The sequence below is a fragment of the Rhinolophus ferrumequinum genome, chromosome 12 (genome assembly GCF_004115265.2).
Source record: "Rhinolophus ferrumequinum isolate MPI-CBG mRhiFer1 chromosome 12, mRhiFer1_v1.p, whole genome shotgun sequence".
NCBI classification, from domain to species: domain Eukaryota; kingdom Metazoa; phylum Chordata; class Mammalia; order Chiroptera; family Rhinolophidae; genus Rhinolophus; species Rhinolophus ferrumequinum.
The window spans coordinates 32,153,968-32,171,636 of record NC_046295.1 but is presented as its reverse complement, the minus strand read 5'-3'; the positions used below and the strand labels follow the sequence as shown (position 1 = coordinate 32,171,636).

The following is a 17,669-nucleotide window of genomic DNA, read 5'->3' as shown; positions in this document are numbered from 1 at the left end:
CACACACACACACAGCTTTCAAGCACGGTTACAACCTTCATTTTGTTTTCTCTTTGCACTCACCCTCAGTAGCTTTGCATAGAAGGAAAAAACAAAGGGAATGAGTAGGTGCTAGAAAGATAGGAGGAGATGGGAGACAACGGAAGGAAAAAATAAATGTAAAGAGGAAAAAAAATATCTCTATCCCATCTCTGGATATAGACACGTCATAACACTTCAGTCAAACAAAAGAGGCACCCCACCGGAGCCAAAGAAGATTTATTGCCACAGACGCGAATATCATAAAATTTTCCAAAAGCTGAAATGTAAGGTTTTGTTCCCTAGTTATCATGATCCACAGTAAACAAACCCAATACATGGTACACAAAAGGTTTTTCATTAAGCTATTTCTACAGTAAGAAAAAAATGTAATTGTGTGATCTTAAAATTAAAATTATTTCCACAGATGCACTGTGCTTCAATGACCAAGAATAGAGCCCCTGAGACTTTCACACAACTTACACATTTAGAACATGAAACTGAGTGCAACCCCTAAGAACCTCGAACCAGTAGCCCTTTCACATTGTTCCTTATTAACACTACACGACATTCTTCGAGCAAGTGCTCTAAGGAGCAGTCAGCCAAGCAATTGAGAAGATGCATTCTGAAACATAAGATACTATCAAATTCACTGAGAGGATAATTTATTAAAAAACATAACCTCATATCTCACTGTTGCAAAGGTAGGGGGGAAAAACAAAATAAAAAACTACCCATTGCATTCTGAATCTCGTCAACACACACTGACTAAGAAGTCATCCAGTCTATTCCTGGAGTCCTGACCACTTCAATGTCACCACAATGGTACAACTGATAATATTATTTTTCAGAGTGTCTGTTTACACACTATTAAGTTCTGGATGAATTAAGAGATATAGATCCTGTCATTAATACCTCCCTCAGTGTCAAGAGCATACGACCATTATGGTAGAAACCTATTTTTTATCTTGGAGCCTGTCCTTGTTTCCTGTCGGCTTATCTTCTGGTCTGGAGACACACGTACAAGTTAGCCAATGGCAGGCCAACTTGGAAGAACCTCTTCAACCCTTTTTTTTTTTTTTAAATCTTCAATGGTGCCTTGAAATTCTCCTAGATACATGCATGGCAGGCGGGGTCAGAGCAAGACAACAAAGCAGGGCAAAAGAGATACAAGGTGTTTGATAAAAAGTTCATTACTTCAACTACTCAATTCTCCTTTCACCCATCCCTCATGGAATCCAGGAGTACAGATATCAATTTTTTCATGACTCTACTTTTCATTTCACTTTAAATCAGGCCAACCAATACCAAACTCTCTGTTTCCTCCCCAAACCTCCCACAAGTACACCCGTCTCAGTTAAAGGTAACTCCCATCCTTCCCGATACGCAAGCCAAAACTCGGGGTCACCCCTGACAATTGTCTCCCACACCCCATATCGAATCCACTGGGAAATCTGTCTATGTGTATATATCCAGAATCCACCACTGGACACAGCAAGAAGACCAGAGACAAGGCTACTGCAATGATCCTACGCATGAGGGTTCGGTCCTGCTTCTACTCCTTGTTTCACTTCAATACACTCTCCATGTAGCATGCAGTGATCCTATTAAAACATAAGTCAGATCCTATCACTCCGCTACTCAAAACCACCTTTGCAATGGCCTACAAGGCCCTAAACAATCAAGTCTTCATTATTTTTCCCTGATCTCTTCTTCTCTCTCCTTCTCCTCCACTCTATTCCTGCTACCCTGGCTGCTTTGATGTTTCTCAAACCTGCCAAGTCAACATTCCTGCCTCAAAACCTTTTCACTTGCTGTTCTCTCTGCCTGAAACTTTCTTTCCACAGATGTCTACATTATTTACTATCTCCCCTCTGAATGTAAGCTCCAAAGGAACGGGGAGTTTTGAGTCTGATCTATTTACTGCTGTTTCCCCAGCCTAGAAAAGTGGTTGGCATGAAACAGTAGCTCAATAAATAGTTGGGTGAGTAAAATAGAGATAGTCACCAGAGACCTTTCTTTCTGTTTTGTACCAGAGGGTCAATTTTAGAGACCACAGAAAGGATGCACACCTATAATCAGATGAGAGACCCTGCATTAAAATGTAAATATAAACCAAATATTTAAATAGCTAATAGATTTTTAGTGAAACAATTATATAAAAACCGTATAATTTTTTCCATATTAAGACAATTTTCTTTTATATTCTCTTTATAATTTTATATAATATCTATCTGAGTAAAAATGGAGGAAACAGAAATGATTTAGAGATGGGAAGTATAATGTTTTTTAGAAATGCATGAATTCTCTATTTAAAAATTTTAAATTGTCCCCCATTGCAGACACCTTCAGTTAAGCCTATTCTAAACATGGCTAAGTGGGGATCCATCTTCAAAATTTCACTCCTAGGCAGAGCTGTTTGACAAGTGCAGTAGGAGGCTATCAAGTCATGTGGCAGCATCATTCATTCAGAACACAATAGGCTGTTATTTATTTTTTTTTGTTAATTGACAGTAATCAGCAAGCAATCTTTGAAGGAAATGTACAATCAAGCAACTAAAAATGCCTTTCATGAAACTCCTCCTTGAAAATAATTCGTTGACACTGCAAATGGTCAATATGTACTCTTAATTTTGAACTAAATTGCCCACTGATTTACCAAGATCTATGTTTCTGACCCTGTGGTCGAGTAAAATTCATTTTTTCTGAAGTTCTGAATTCAAGAAAAATGACAGTGACACAGTTGTTGATTTTGATTTACTACCTCAATAGAGGAAGCAATTAGAGTGATTTCTCCATTATTTGTTCAGATTATACCACTCCTTCCTTGCCTGGTTCCATCATAAAGGCCCCATTCCATGAACGTAGCACAAAACCAGGGTTACGACACAACGCTGGCCTTCCTGGGGCACGCAACGGAGCAGGAGCAGACTGACCCAGACAGTGGGAGTTGCTGGAATCCTCACCAATGGTGGGTCAAATGCACTGGGCTATTGGGGGAAATACTTGCTACAGACACAAGTATAAATCATTATAATAAACTCAATTCTTGCCTCAAGACCTTGAATACTCACCACCTTGATATATGTGCCGTTTGGGCTTTCAGAAAAAGCAATGGTACCTGTCTTATTTTCACACCCTTATAACAACTTGTATCTCAGCACACCTCCCACCAACACCTTCGACAAGTTTCGACAAGTGCAGCTGAATCACTTGAGATGGGCCAAAAGGTCAGAGCCCTGAAACCTTGTCAGCCTGATTATCTAAAACCACTGGAAAGCACTCCATGTGTTTCAGAGAACAAGTAGATTTTCTACTACACAAAAGCAGCTTTGTTTCTGTATATGTGACGCCTCATAATTAGAATCAATGATTTTTTATTTTTTTATTGTCGCTCCCGATAAGCTTGTTTGCCTAGCTACATTTTCCTAAAACACTTTAAATGTTTCTAGGAAGGGTGCATGTCGGCTAAACACTGAAACAGGCCTTGAACCGGGGCTGTGGTATTGCATGATGTTTACAATTTGTCATCCCTGGGGGTAATTTTGCAAGCTTAAACACACTAAAGAACATATTATAAAGAGCCAGGCAATTTCATTTTGTTTGAATATATTTATGGAAATGGACCAAAAGTGTCCATAGAGGCACATTGTCATTTTTTCCTTGAGTGTGTGCCAGTTCATGACCAAAAACAAGCATTCAGAGAATAGAAGAGCATTTATGACCATACTGTGTGTATCAAATAAGCTACTTTACGAACAGATGGGGAATATTGATTTTCAGGGTCTGGGTAAAACAGTCCTTCAAACTAAATTTCTGCTCACAGTGGTGGATCTCTCAGTGATTCATTATGACCTTGCCCTTGATAATGAACAGATCTCCCTCAAGGGTGAGTACCTGTGGGACATGAAGACATCGAACATCCTTATGACTTCGAAAGACGATGAGCAGTGGGGAATTATGCACCAAGAACATGCAATTTGCCCAACGTGGGAAAAACTGAGTAATTCACTTGAGTTAACAAGAGTTTTCCCAGCAGAGGTGACTGTATGGCAATGGAATCCTTGGAGAGTACATTTTTTTAAAAAAATGGAAAAGGTTTAGTAAATTGAAAAGCATGTTGTAGGAGCCAGGAGTGATAAGACAAAAGTAACAAAACCACTCTGAGGAGACGGGGTTGCCACTCATAGGAAACTCAAAGATCGAGACTGAAACGTTTCTTCTCTTTAAGGGAATACAGAGAACCAATATAAGTTATGGGGAAGCAGGGAGGGCACCTGTAGTTTCTTGGGGCAGAAACAATACTCGTTTCATTTCCTCCTGCACATACAGAAAGACCACATTTCCCAACCTCCCTTGCAATTAGCCGGGGTTATGTGGTTGAGTTCTGGCCACTGAGACGCAGGAAGAAGTGAAGTGTGTCCCTTTTAGACCTACCTTCTAACACCTTCTGCACAATCCTCAAGATTCTGTCTTTCTCCCGAGACTCAGATGGTGGAACCATTCAGATTAAAGGAGCCTGAGTTATCCTACGATCCCAAGGAGCAAACTATGTTAGAACATGAATAAGAAATAAACCTTCATCATACCAAGCCACCGGGATTTGGTCTGTCTGTTACAGAAGCTGGATTATCCTAATATTTCCAAAAATGCTTCCTGATTATCATTTGCCTTTTCAAACGTTATGTTATTGCCTGAGAGTATTTCGCATCTCATTCTTAAGCAGAGTGATTTCAGAGATCTTCAGGAGCAACGGAAAAAATTAATTTGCTTTCCGATCAGTAGAACATAGGTTACCTAAGGAAAAAACAATGTCTGGCATCATTCTGAGGTGCTGGAGGGAACAAAATTGTGCTTTTCTTTCCTCTAAGTTAAGAAAAAATGTTTTATGTACTTTTAATTTTTTAAAAAAAAATTTTATTAAAATATAGCTAGCATACAATATTATATTTCATATATAGTTTCAGGTGTACATCATAGTTATTCAACAGTACCCACCTGGCACTATTCAGAGTTATTACCACATTACTGATTATATTCCCTGTGCTAAAGAAGTGATCACTATGGTAAGTCCAGCAACCGTCCGACACTGTACCACTCTATCACAATATTACTGGAGATTAAGAAATACAAATTGGTAGTTATGAAATAGTCACGGGGATATAAAGAATAAAGAATAGAATCAATAATATGGTAATAATTATGTATAGTGCCAGGTGGGTACTAGTCAAGGGGATCACTTCCTAAATTATATAAATGTCTAACCACTATGCTGTGCACCTGAAACTAATATAAAATAATACTGAATGTCAACTCTAATTGAAATATTAAAAAGGGGGCAGATAATGAATAAGAGGTTCAAAGTTCCAGATATAAAACAAATAAGTCTTGGGGATGTAATGTACAGTATAGAAATACAGTCAAGAATAATGGAATGGCGTGGTACAGTGTCAGGTGGTTGCTGGATTTTTATCATGGTGAGCCTTTCTACTTTTAGCTTTTTATTATGGAAAACTTCAAATCTTCACAGAAATAGAAACAACAGAATAAAGAACCTCACTGTATCCCCATTACTAACTCCAGGTATACATACCTACATGGATACATCTATATCCACACACACATAGGTAGGTAGGTAAATAGGTAGGTAGACAGATGGATATGTATGTAGATAGACACAGACAGATATGTATATATTTGGGGTCTACTATAAGTAAATCTAATCATTGGGCCAGGTACTGCAGGTAGGACTCAAAGGTGAATAATGATCTTTGAGTATACAGCAGAAAGAACAGTGTGAATCTCAAACGCCAAACACTATTTCACTCCGAGGGCTATAGTGAAGATTAAACTAATCTAGTTGCTCAGGATTTATAACAGTTATTTTCTTTCCCCTCCCATTTTCCCAAAGAAGTTTTCGTTCTAAGGGGAGAGGTTTACTACATCCTTCCTCATTAAAAGTGTACCTACTCTTAGGAGGGCAAGAGCACTGAGTCTTTTCTCAGTCATTCATCATTTTATATGTATGAATTTTAATTATCTTTGTTGAAGTTCTTTCCCAAAAGCAAGACTTGAATAGGTGGAGAGAAAGAGAAAGAATGAAAAGAAGGGCCCTGAGGCAGCATGGAAATTCTGAGGGAAGAAACAGTAGGAGTCACTACAAATGCAATGGAAGACAAATTTCTACTTCAGAATGTTGTTTAGGGTGAAGCCTCCCATTTTTCCTCCATTACAACTGCTCCCCCACTCCCAAATCCATTCTGTTAGCTAACAAAGCACCATCTATTTACTCTTCTCACACTAGAAATTGTGACTGGGAATGGGGGAAGAGAATGACAGAAGAGAAAGAGTTTACTTAGTAGCAGCAACATTTAGCACAGAAGGATGGACTATTGGGGCCCAATATCCATACCCCAACTTGAAAATTAAAGCACTTTTAAATAAACACTCTAAAACACAGAAAAGAAATTATTCTGGAGAGACAAGCCTGAGACACTGCATCGTGCGTTTGAAGAGCAAGACCTATTAGATGCCGTATCTGGAACACTCGAACACCTAAGTCCACTGAGATAGACTCTGGGCTGTGCTCTCTGGTCGCACAGGCAAATGGACCAACCTTGGGAGGCACAGACCCCAGGTAAGGAGACTGCTGCCGGAGCAGGAAGCTCAAGCAACAAAAGCTGAGTCTCTCCTTTCGCTCTGCCTTCCTCAGTTTAGAGAGATTGAATCCTACAGAACGGGCCCCATTTGGATGAGAATTGATGTAACTTTGCACTCTTCTAACCATCTCACACATTTAGCTCTATTCTGTATTAATTTGGTCTGAGCAGAAAAAAATTCCAAAGTAAATCTCAGCAGTGGGGGGTGGGGGAAGAAGTTTGAAAAAGGGCTGACAGGCTCAACATAATGAGTGCCAGTCCAAACCTTTGTTTAACAGTACTTCACTCTTTCTACAGATTATAAAAGAAAATATTTAACTAATGGAAGGCTACTCATACACAGGATAACGTCTGCAGCCTTTGTCCACATCTTAATCATTGGACACAACTGATCAAATAGCTTTGGTCTCTAGTCTTCCCCAGGTTTTTCATTCTTTCAAGTCCACCACACGAAATGTTTTTATGCTTGTTTCCATCTATGTGTTTCCCTGGCGGACCACTTGGCATTAAGGAAAATTCATATGATAGCTGCCAAGAGATACATTTTAATGAAGAATAAAACTATAATCTTTAAGAGACAATGGAGATGGTTTGGGGCAGTCAGAGTTTCATTTCACATGTGCTAATGCACACTCACTGATGCTCCCCCTTAAAATATTTTGCATGAACTGTATTTGCATTTGTATTAACTAGCTTTGTAATTCTTTCTCATTTTAAAAACATATATCCCTATTTGATAGTATAGGTCCTTTGTGATTTGCTCACGGTAAATTTCCAGCCTCACGTCCCACTGCTACTTAGTCTGGGAATCATCAAACTACATACTTGGAAAGAAAGAACTGTTTCTTTCTCTGGGCTCTTTTGCACCCCTGTGCTATTACATTGTGTGGTGCCTCCACTTGAATGGCCTCCTTCCCTGTTTCTGTAAGAATTACTCTCGTTTCAAGATGCAGTCACCTCCTCTAAGAAGCCTGCCCTGACTCTTACAGACATAGCTGGAAGTTTCTTCCCTTGTTTTCCCATTAAAACAATTAGTATAGACCTATATCACAGCTCTTGTTTCATTATTATGTAAATAACTATTTAATGTCCCATATATTCTCGTACACGCTTCCAAGACAGGGCATGGCACGTGGCTTGTACTCAGTGATCAAATGAACGAATGACCATGCATGGAGTGGGTGGACACCTCAGTGCATATAATAGTTGGGTAGGACAACCACACAGTCTGGTTTTCCCAGGACACTCCTGGTTTACACTGATATTCCAGTGAAACAGAAGCCCTTTCACTCACACAAGTGTCCCAATTTGAATAATAAATTATATGGTCACCCTGAGTTTGGAGCATGGTATAATTAAATTACTCATGCCCATTGCCCCTGCCTGCCCAGAACCAGGCCATCTCATTTTCTAATTTCTCAACAACTTTTCAAATTAATTGTTTTTTCAGATTCTTCAGAATTCTCTCTAAAAAGGATTCGTCATTCTTCCTACTCAAGTACAGTGTCTACGGCCCAAGAAAATTAGAATAAATACTGTGCTACAAAATAAGAATATGCAAGTGTCATTCCATTTTCTGACCAAATTCCTATCTACGCCAACCTCCCATACGAGTGATGACACCTGTTAGACCAACCCCCTCCCCTCTGGATGAAGACTACCCCGAATTCACACAGATGGGAAGCTGAACCTGCTTGCCCACCCAGGGTCTATGTTCACCAGTCACATACATCGCCACTAACCAGTATTACAACATCCATTGTCCTCTTGATAGTTAAGAAGCCGACTCAGTTAATTACAGTAGAAACTAATCAATCTGCCTGGAAAAAAAAATAAATAACATCTTTTTTTCCACATCATTCTTCCCAGAGCTTGGTAAAAACACTTCTGAAAGATCAAAGAGAATCAGACTACCTCTTTTTTTTGGAAAAATAAATGTGTTTGGTTTTTCACTCTACACACTCCAATTCTATCTGAACTGAAAGACGTCAACAAGACAACGCACATAGTAAGAGTAATCAAGAAATAGTGCAAAGGTCACAAAAGAAGTTACTAATAAATTGTCATTCTAATTTTCTATGCTGCTACAATCTGAATGAACTAAGAAAAATACACTTTAAAATCTATACAGGAACATACCTCAAAAAGTTTGAAATACATTCCCTTAATCAGATCATTTATGAAAAGATTTACACAATTCTAATTTTAAAAACATTATTTTGGGGCAGGAAATTAGAGAAAAACCACAAAACAAATATGAACTACAAGGAACATTAACTATCATGTAGTTAATGATTTTGCTTAATGAGGATAAAGCCTCAAATATTTAACCTCTTAGGGTTTTTCTCATTATCTATTGTTTTTCATTAATCCTAGAATCCCAGGGCAAAGAAACACAACCCACGATTTGCTTTGAAACGTCTGCCCAAATCTGCTACAAATTTATTTTCAGAACAAAGTTCATGAAAGGCTAGCTCCCCAGGTAATGTGGATTAAATACCTTCTAAAGGAAAATGAAATTAAACCACTACCAAATGGAAGGTTTCTAAACTGTGTTTTGGGATGTGAAATCCGATTTGACAGACGCCTTATACACCATGGTTAATGCCCCTTCTGATGAGAATTTCTGTGGTTTTGTTTTTACCTATACTAAGAAGTTTGTAATTTATGGTGACATATGGATGTCTACAGTATGTTGAACATGTATATACACAAATAAATATGCCAGCATCTCTTTCTTATGTAAAATCATTGCGGGAAAAATCTTGCAATTTAGTTGTATTTTTTTAAATTATTGAGTTTGCATTAAATATTTGACAGACTGATGCCTTGTGGGATATGATTTGGAAGCTACACTCTCTCTGATCTTTACCAGATGTTTCACTAGTGGTGTTTCAGCCTCAAGAGACAAAGAGGGTATTAATGATAATTTTATTTATTTAATCACATAAGGAAGATTTGATAAAATGGAAAATTCAGTAATTTGGTAACTTCCTAATTCTTCAAAATATCCATAGTAGCAAAAATGTTTTGAAAATCACTTTATATTAAAAGCAGAAAGGCTGCACTGTATTTGGAAGGGAGAACACTTTATCTCACCTTTAGAAATGAACTATGTGACAGATTTGTCAGTTTCACCTTTAACTCAGGGAGGCAAGGAGGTAGTAATGACATACATTGCTCAACATAGTCTCATCCCAACCTTTAACGGACTGTTAATTGTAGAGAAAGAGTACTCTGAATATGAAATGGACACTCAGCTGAAAGCCTTGTGCCACAACCAGGTTTGCTCTATTATCTGCTTATCTCTTGTCTCTGAATTTTATTACAAGGGAACATGAAATTACCCTAATCATTGTCAGGGCATTGATGATAATGCAGATGTACTCGCTCCTAAACCCTGCCTCCCTACACCTTAACTGAAATGACAGGGTAGGCTTTCATTTATCTAGAGTTCAATGTCAGGACATAGGTTGAAGCTTTTAGAGCACTGGTTCACACCCTTGGCTGCACATTAGAATTAGCTGGGAAGCTGCACCCCAAACCAATGACATCACAGACTCTGGGGAGGGGGTCCACGTATGGATACCTTATAAAGCTCTTCAGGGGATTCCAATGTCAGCCAAGAACCACCCCTTTGGGGGTGCGAAGCAGGCAATAGCCAATTTACTAGTCTTAGAAAAATCACTTAATTTCTCTAGACGTTCTCCTTGTCTGAAAAAATTCTATGTGTGAAAGGGAATTGGAATGTTATATATTTTCTTATATTTTTAACAAAAATATATACTTACAGTTATGAACTATTTCAACACAGTCAGCAAAACATAGAAAATATACGAGAAGATACTATGTTACACACTCGTATGTCACCATCACCAAGCTAAAAAGAAATTAATATTTTGCCGTATTTGTTTTAGTTCCCTAATGCTTTGGGAAAAAAAAAAAGATAAAGTAAAATTCCCACATCCCATTTCTTCCTGTTTCTTTCCTCTTTAGAAGTATTCATTGCCCTACAGTTACTGATTATCCTGGTCACACAATTTTATTGTTTAAGCAAGTAATTATGTACTTACAACAACTATATAATACTGCTTAGTGTGTGTTTAAAGGTACATAAATTGTATTACACTGTATATATCCTTTTGCATTTAATTTTTTCATTTAACATTGTTGTGAGATTTATCTACACTGGTACATATATATGTATCTACAGATATAGAAATTTATACCTAATTCATTAATTTTAAACTCCTTTATATTATATCATTAGGAATAAATTACAGTTTTTTGATTTACCTATCTAACTTCAGTTATTTACATGTTTTAAAAGCAGAGGTGCAATAAATACCTTTCTGTGGGTGTCCCTGCCACCCTATTTAAGAGTTTCTGTGGAGTGTAGACACGTAGACCTGGTTTTGTTGGACGTGCTCATCTTCATCTTTACTAGGTATTACCAAAATTTTTCCAAAGTGGTTACAACAATTTATTCTCACCAGCAATATTAAAGCATTCCCCATTCTGCATACCCTCATCAATACTTGACATTATAAGAACTTATTAATTGCTGCCAATATGAAGGTTGTGGAGTGGTAACTAATAGTGATTATGCTTAGATGGTATTTTCCTAACGTCTCTTCTGGTCCTGTAATTGTGGTCACCACATCAATGCCAAATCTTATCAAAATAATAAAATAAAGGATGTGGAAAAAAACTTTCTTCCACAGTTTATACTGATTTTACTTTTCCTCAAGAAACGTCTTTCATGGCTAATGCTGGCCCATGAACCCATAAATCAGGCCATTAAAGAGGAATGGGGACATGGCCCTAGGTCTGTATTTATTTTCTTGTACTCATAATCCAATGTTACTTAAAAAGCAAACTGCCCAGTATTCCAGCCAAAGCAAATACTCTGGATTTTGCCAGGCAAAATGCCTGTGGAGAAATGAGTCAATTCATACAAAATTCAAAGCTGTCTTTGGTCAGTGACATTTTCGTGAAAATCTGTGGGTGGGTAAAAGTTTTGCAAAATTCCTTTTTGCTATTGGATAAAATTCATCCAGGGAAAATAAGCAAAATTTAAGTGGCGACCCACATTCTCCCTAATTCCCTTATTAACACTCCCTAACCTCCCAGCACAACTGCTTTCTATTGTGCATCAAGGCAAGCCATCAGGGTTTCTGAGCCTGGCAACAGAGCCCTGTACCTCTGCTCACTGCTCCAATCAGATAGGCTTTCTCATGAGAGGTACTGGCAGACTGAGCATGCTTGAGCTCACTCAGAACACACCTTCCTGGGAACGCTATCCAGGCAATGCACACTCTTCAACTTAACAGCAAATGCTAAGCAACATAAGTCAGACAGAAAAAGTCAAGAACCATATGACTTCTCTCGTATGTGGGGTATAAGAAAGGAACAAGACAAAGAAACAAAAACTCATAGACACAGACAACAGTTCAGTGGTTACCAGAGGGTGACGGGGGAGGCAGGGGTGATAGAAGAAGGTGAAGGGGGTCAAATATATGGTGATGGAAGGAGAACTGACTCTGGGTGGTGAGCACACAATGTGATATATAGATGATGTATTACAGCATTGTACACTTGAAACCTATATAATTTTACTAACCATTGTCACTCCAATAAATTTAATTAAAAAAAAAAAAAGACCTACAGTAAAAACATTCTCAGCATGAGCTCTGGTAGAACCATTACTATGGCTACTGTTAGAGATGGTTAGCATACATCTATAGTTTGGGATTACATTTTATGTTGCCTTTTAGGAACATGAAACAGGCGTTGGGAAAAGAAATTCAGAGACTCCATGATTGTTCTGACTTGGGAATTTGAAACCTTACCATCTCAGCAAAACATAATAGAATTCAGTACAATTATACCCGGAAATGCTCAAAAGTTCTATTGATTCTGAGATTCATCAATGTTGGGGTTTGTCTAAGCTCAGGAAGGTCTAAGTAGAATGCTTTGGCACTCTGAAATCAGTAGATCGCAGTAAATATACTCAGATATTTTCAATATAATATTGCCATATTTGTTTCTGAGTTAACTGAGGTCTGCCTGTCTGCCTGACGAAGCCTTTACTTCCCAAGGCCTTTGCCACTGGCTGGGAGTATGTCTGTGTTCCAGTTCAAGCCTGGACAGAGAGCAGCTGGTTTGGCTTTTCACAGAAGCAATAAGTATGAGATCAACAGAGGGGTGGAATCGTTTGGGTGGGAAAGAGAGGAGAAACCACTCTCTTCTTCCAGTAAGTTAACCAAATAATAAATGAACAATCCTCCCCAGTTCGGCCACCTAAAATCGTGAATGATCTGAATCCCAGAGTTCTGGGTAAGGCCGAGGAGTTCGAGTCAGAGATTCTGAGAATGTTTTCTCCCATGCATGAAATGAAACTTGGTGCCAAGGGAGGACAGCCGTGGTAACCTCTTACTGCACACATGCTGTCCCTGAGGAGCCCTTTCACACACCCTTCTCTTACCATGGCTTCTAGAAGCTCATAGCGCTGCTCGTAGTCATGGACACCAAACACAATGGGGTCATCACATCTTTCTTGGGTCAAATAGCGAAGTGAGTGAAAATGATGACTAACACGAACTAGGGTCCACAGAAAATGAATAGCAGTGAAGCTTACGTAAAACCAAAGTGGATTGGGTCTTATAATTTAAACAGAGCTCCTAGCCTCTGCAGCATGTGACACAGCCACAAAAACCCGAAGATCACTTCATGTCTCCAAAACAGGAATGTGGTCATTGTACTTGGCAAGATCGTGAGCTTTGAATCAACTACCATCAGATTTCAAAGCAGTAGGAGATGACACATTTCAGTTTTAACAGTTCTTAATGTCTGGGTTCCAAGAGTGGAAAGGTTGGTTTTGCAAAAGGCAGAAAAAGGAATCTTTTTCAGATGTGCATTCACGGTAAGCACACTGTCTTCTATCCATGAACTATCGCTTCAGAAGACTGCTAAACCTTCACAGTAAAATTTTCTGTTGCCCGTTAGCTATAGCCCTACAAATCAAGCAAATGACATGTAACCACAAAACAGTTTTCAAAAGACATAATGCTCATGATATGTATGTGTTATATGAAAATGGATGTCTTCCTGCTAAAAATATATACTTCAAGACTAGAACTGCAGCATTAGTCAGCTCCTAAGAAACCTTGTTTCGTATAAATACACTTGCACTATAACGTGTGCAAGTAAATGCTCTGTGGTTCTAAATTTGATATGGAATTAAATCTAGCAATCTGAATTTTGCAAAGATTTCATTTAGAAGCAGGGAGTGGACAGACTAGGGGAGAAGAGAAATCACCTCCTTTACCCATCTTGAACAATACAATGGAAAGCTCTGCAGAGGAGGCCTGCAAACATTCACCTCTCAGGTTACTCCTTCACTGAAGTATTTTTATTTTTAAATAGTCATCATGTACTTTAGCAAAAGTCAACTTGCTCTATGCCTTTGCAAAATCTAAGAACAGTGAGAAAGTAGGGAAATCCTATTGCACAAAAATTAATTTTGCAATGCAAAAAATATTTTTTTGGATAATTCGAGCTTTTATGGGTTGTTTTTTTTTTGTTTTTTTTTTGTTTTTTTTTTTTCAGTAAAGCCAAATCCAGCAAACTATTTTCGGCCAGGATTAGTCATAACTAAAAGGTTGGACTGTTTTCGTTCAGAGACTGAATGTCTTTCCTGCCTGCAATAGGCCGGTGTGTTCCAAACAAAGTAAATGGAATTGCCTTCAATTGCTTGTCTCTTTCTGGCATTTTTAATGCAGAACCCTACTGACAGAGTAAGGTTTTGCCTCCTGGAATGTCATTATTCTTTTCACTCATATAACCTGGCATTCTCACAATGTATCAGCTTCAGGTTTTCCTTAAGAAAAATCACAACATGGGGCACAATGTAACGACAAGAAATGCAATTTCATTCCTCCAGAAATTCTTAAAACTCTTTCAAAAATACCTACTGGATGGTGAAAACGTGCCTCTAACACTTGCATTACAGCTATCATCCGTTTGGTTTGCTTTTACATGAATCAGACAACTTGGCCAATCTACAAACAAACAAACATGTGGTCTGGATTCTTTAAAACATTCTATAGGAAGAATGAACTCTGTCTGGGGGACCACCCTTTAAATAAGTTCCTTTTCAAAATGATTTATATGTTTCACACATTTAGTGACCTGTAGCATATTCAATATCCAGGGAGTACCTACCATTCTCAGATTTTAACCCAAAAAAAATTAATCCTGTCCATCTAAGCTAATCTGAAACGCATGTTCTTCTTTTTCCGAGAGTTAAGTGAGCTGTCTGAGATTGTGCAAAGTTGCCCTGTGATCCCAAGGGTGATGTCCTGCTTGTAAACCCTGCGGGTTTCTGTTAGGTGTGAAAAGACTGTGAAATCATTTAAGAGTCATATTATTAAAAAACAGTCAATTTTGCCAAGAAACAGAGATAGGTCCAGGATCAACGTTGTGAAAGGGGGATGGCGGGGGAGAAAGAGACACCATAGCCCTTTCCTTCAACACAAAAGGCACATTTCCCTCTCGGTTCTTTCTCCTGTACCTTTCCACAAAATTCTCTCTCCTTAAAATATGGTGAGATCCTGTGAGATTCTGCTCCTGTGTATCCCCTGGGTGTTGTTTTGCTGCCTATAAATCATTAACTAGTCTCCCAACCCTGGAGTGTGCAGTGTGCAGGCGTGAAGGTGCATGCAGCAGCATGGTAACTAGCCAAGCTGCTAAGTGTGAGTTCCTTTCCAAATATCAGAACCACCCCTCCCCCAACCCCAATACTAGCCCAGTTATTAGAGAGACAGAAAAAATCACTAAATATTTGCTTTGGAAAAGACATAAAGCTCACTGGGGGTGCAGTGTGTATTCCTCTGCCCTGCACATTTCAGCAACTTAGAGTTGATACCTGGCAGACATGTTTTCTGAGATTTTGGACACTGGCAGGTCTACCTCCCCTGAAGTGATGAATCCTGTACATTTGCAGAAAAGAATCAAGAAGTGGAGAGCTACCCCAGCAGCTAATAATTAAAGAAATCTTCCCCTTCCTCAGACTGAAGAGGAGTCAAATCTCATGCATACCTGGTCCCCCACACATCCAAAATCCATAAACGAAGAAAATATCCCCTGATTTGCGGACCTAGTTTAGAAAAGACAGGTGCACTTTCAATAGGCCCCCGTGGGCTTTGGAAAACTCACCGTACACTTGTTGGGCTTCTCTCCGGAGTGGACTCTCATATGAATGAGCAGTTTATAGCGGGCATTGAATGGCTTGTACCTTCGAGGACACCCGGCCCAGAAGCACGTGAAGTCTTCCCCTTTGCGCTGGTCTATGTGAACCTTCTCGATGTGCCGCACAAGTTCCTCCTGCTGGTCATATAAGGCGCTGCAGTCGATCCAGCGACAGCAGTGCTTGCCCCCGACATCGTCCATCTCCCCATCTTCCTCCAGGGTGGCCTGGGGCAGGGCCAGCGTCTGGGCATGGGGGACGAGCTCTTGGTGGTGCAGGTGCAGGTGGGCATGGTAGGGCGGTGGGGGGCCTTGGGGTGGTGGTGGCAGAGGCGGCGCAGGGGTCATGTCGAGGGCGCCGCTGGAGAAATCATCCAGGCGCTCGGTCTTCAGCAGGCCGGCCGGCTGGCCGTCCGGGCCTGGCTGGCCGTGCTGCACCACCATGTTGTTCACCATGCCGGGCTGGAGGCCGCCGTGCTCCAGCTGCTGCATGCGCTCGTACTCCAGGGAGCTGTCCTCGCCGTAGGCCGGGAGCGCCAAGCCACCACTGGCCACCCGCACACCCATCTGGCTGCTGGGCCCCGGACACGGCTGCGGAATGCAGCTACCGCGCACTCCCAGGAAATGCCCATAGACCTCGGGCTGTGGGGACATGTTGGCCGGGGAAGCCCTCGACCCATTGATGTAGGCGACCAAGGATGTGGGAGAGGTGCGGATGATGGTATTGAAGTCTATCCCAATGCCATCGGACAGCGGGGACAAGGACAGCGCTCTCTTCTTGGAGCGGGCCGAGTGGGATCTGGCCGAAGAGTGTCGGGGACTAGGGTAAGGAGAGTGGCTATTTTCCATGCTGAAAAGGTAGGATGGCAATGAGTTAGAGACACTATTGCTGGACATGGCTGTCCCAGGAGGAAGGCTAAGCAGATCCCCTAGATCAATGCCATTCTGAGAGCTGTGGTTGGAGGAGAGCGATGGGAGAGCCCTGTAGCCGTGAGACCACTCTTGCTTCACACTCAAAGCCGACTGACTTTCTGTCAGACTCAAAGTCGTGGACGCCAAAGACTCACGCGAAATAAGGGACCTGGAACAGCAGCCAACAGGGAAGGAAAAAAAAAAAGACAAACATTTTAGCAGGATATGGATTGCTTAAGAGCTAAAAGAACATTGCACTGACAATCTCTTAAGTATTTCCCCTAATTACATTCTCTGCTAAACACACATTCTTTGGCTAAGATAACACTAAGGCTTTTAATTCCAGGTAAATAACATTTTACCAAGAACAATAAAGGCAAATGCTCACTGGAATAATAAAACAAAAGATCTATTGTCATAAATAATCTTAATACTTTAATGATAATAGTCCTTGCTTTATTTTTTAAAAATGTAATGTAGGGAGAAAATTTAGTGACCTAGGAATAATTATTTATGCGTGTCATGGCAAACCAAATAAGCAAATATTTATTAAGCACCTACTGTGTGCAGATAGGCATTGCAGGGAATACAAGTCTAAACACAATCTCAGCCTTTGAGTAAAATCAATTTGGTGAGGTGAAACATAAACCCGTGCATGATTCAAAAAAAAGTAAATCCTCAAAGTCAAAGGGTCATCCTGAAGACCTAATAATACTTTCACAATTTAGTTTCACTGATATTAAGGGATTTTAAAGGATCTTTTTTTTTTTAAAAGATAGCAATGCAATCAGTACCTAATTACAATTACAGTTTCAAATAATCCCAGGAAAT

At 39.8% G+C, this 17,669-nt stretch overlaps 1 protein-coding gene across 5 annotated transcripts in view; it reads right to left on the bottom strand.

Annotated features, from left to right (window-relative positions):
* GLIS3 (GLIS family zinc finger 3) overlaps positions 1-17,669 on the bottom strand; it is a 425,390-nt gene that overhangs the window by 261,346 nt on the left and 146,375 nt on the right. For all 5 annotated transcript variants that reach the window (XM_033123979.1, XM_033123982.1, XM_033123984.1 and 2 more), the window contains one exon: positions 15,897-17,007. In XM_033123979.1, coding sequence (XP_032979870.1) covers positions 15,897-17,007 — 1,111 coding nt within the window. The remainder of the gene's footprint in view (positions 1-15,896; positions 17,008-17,669) is intronic.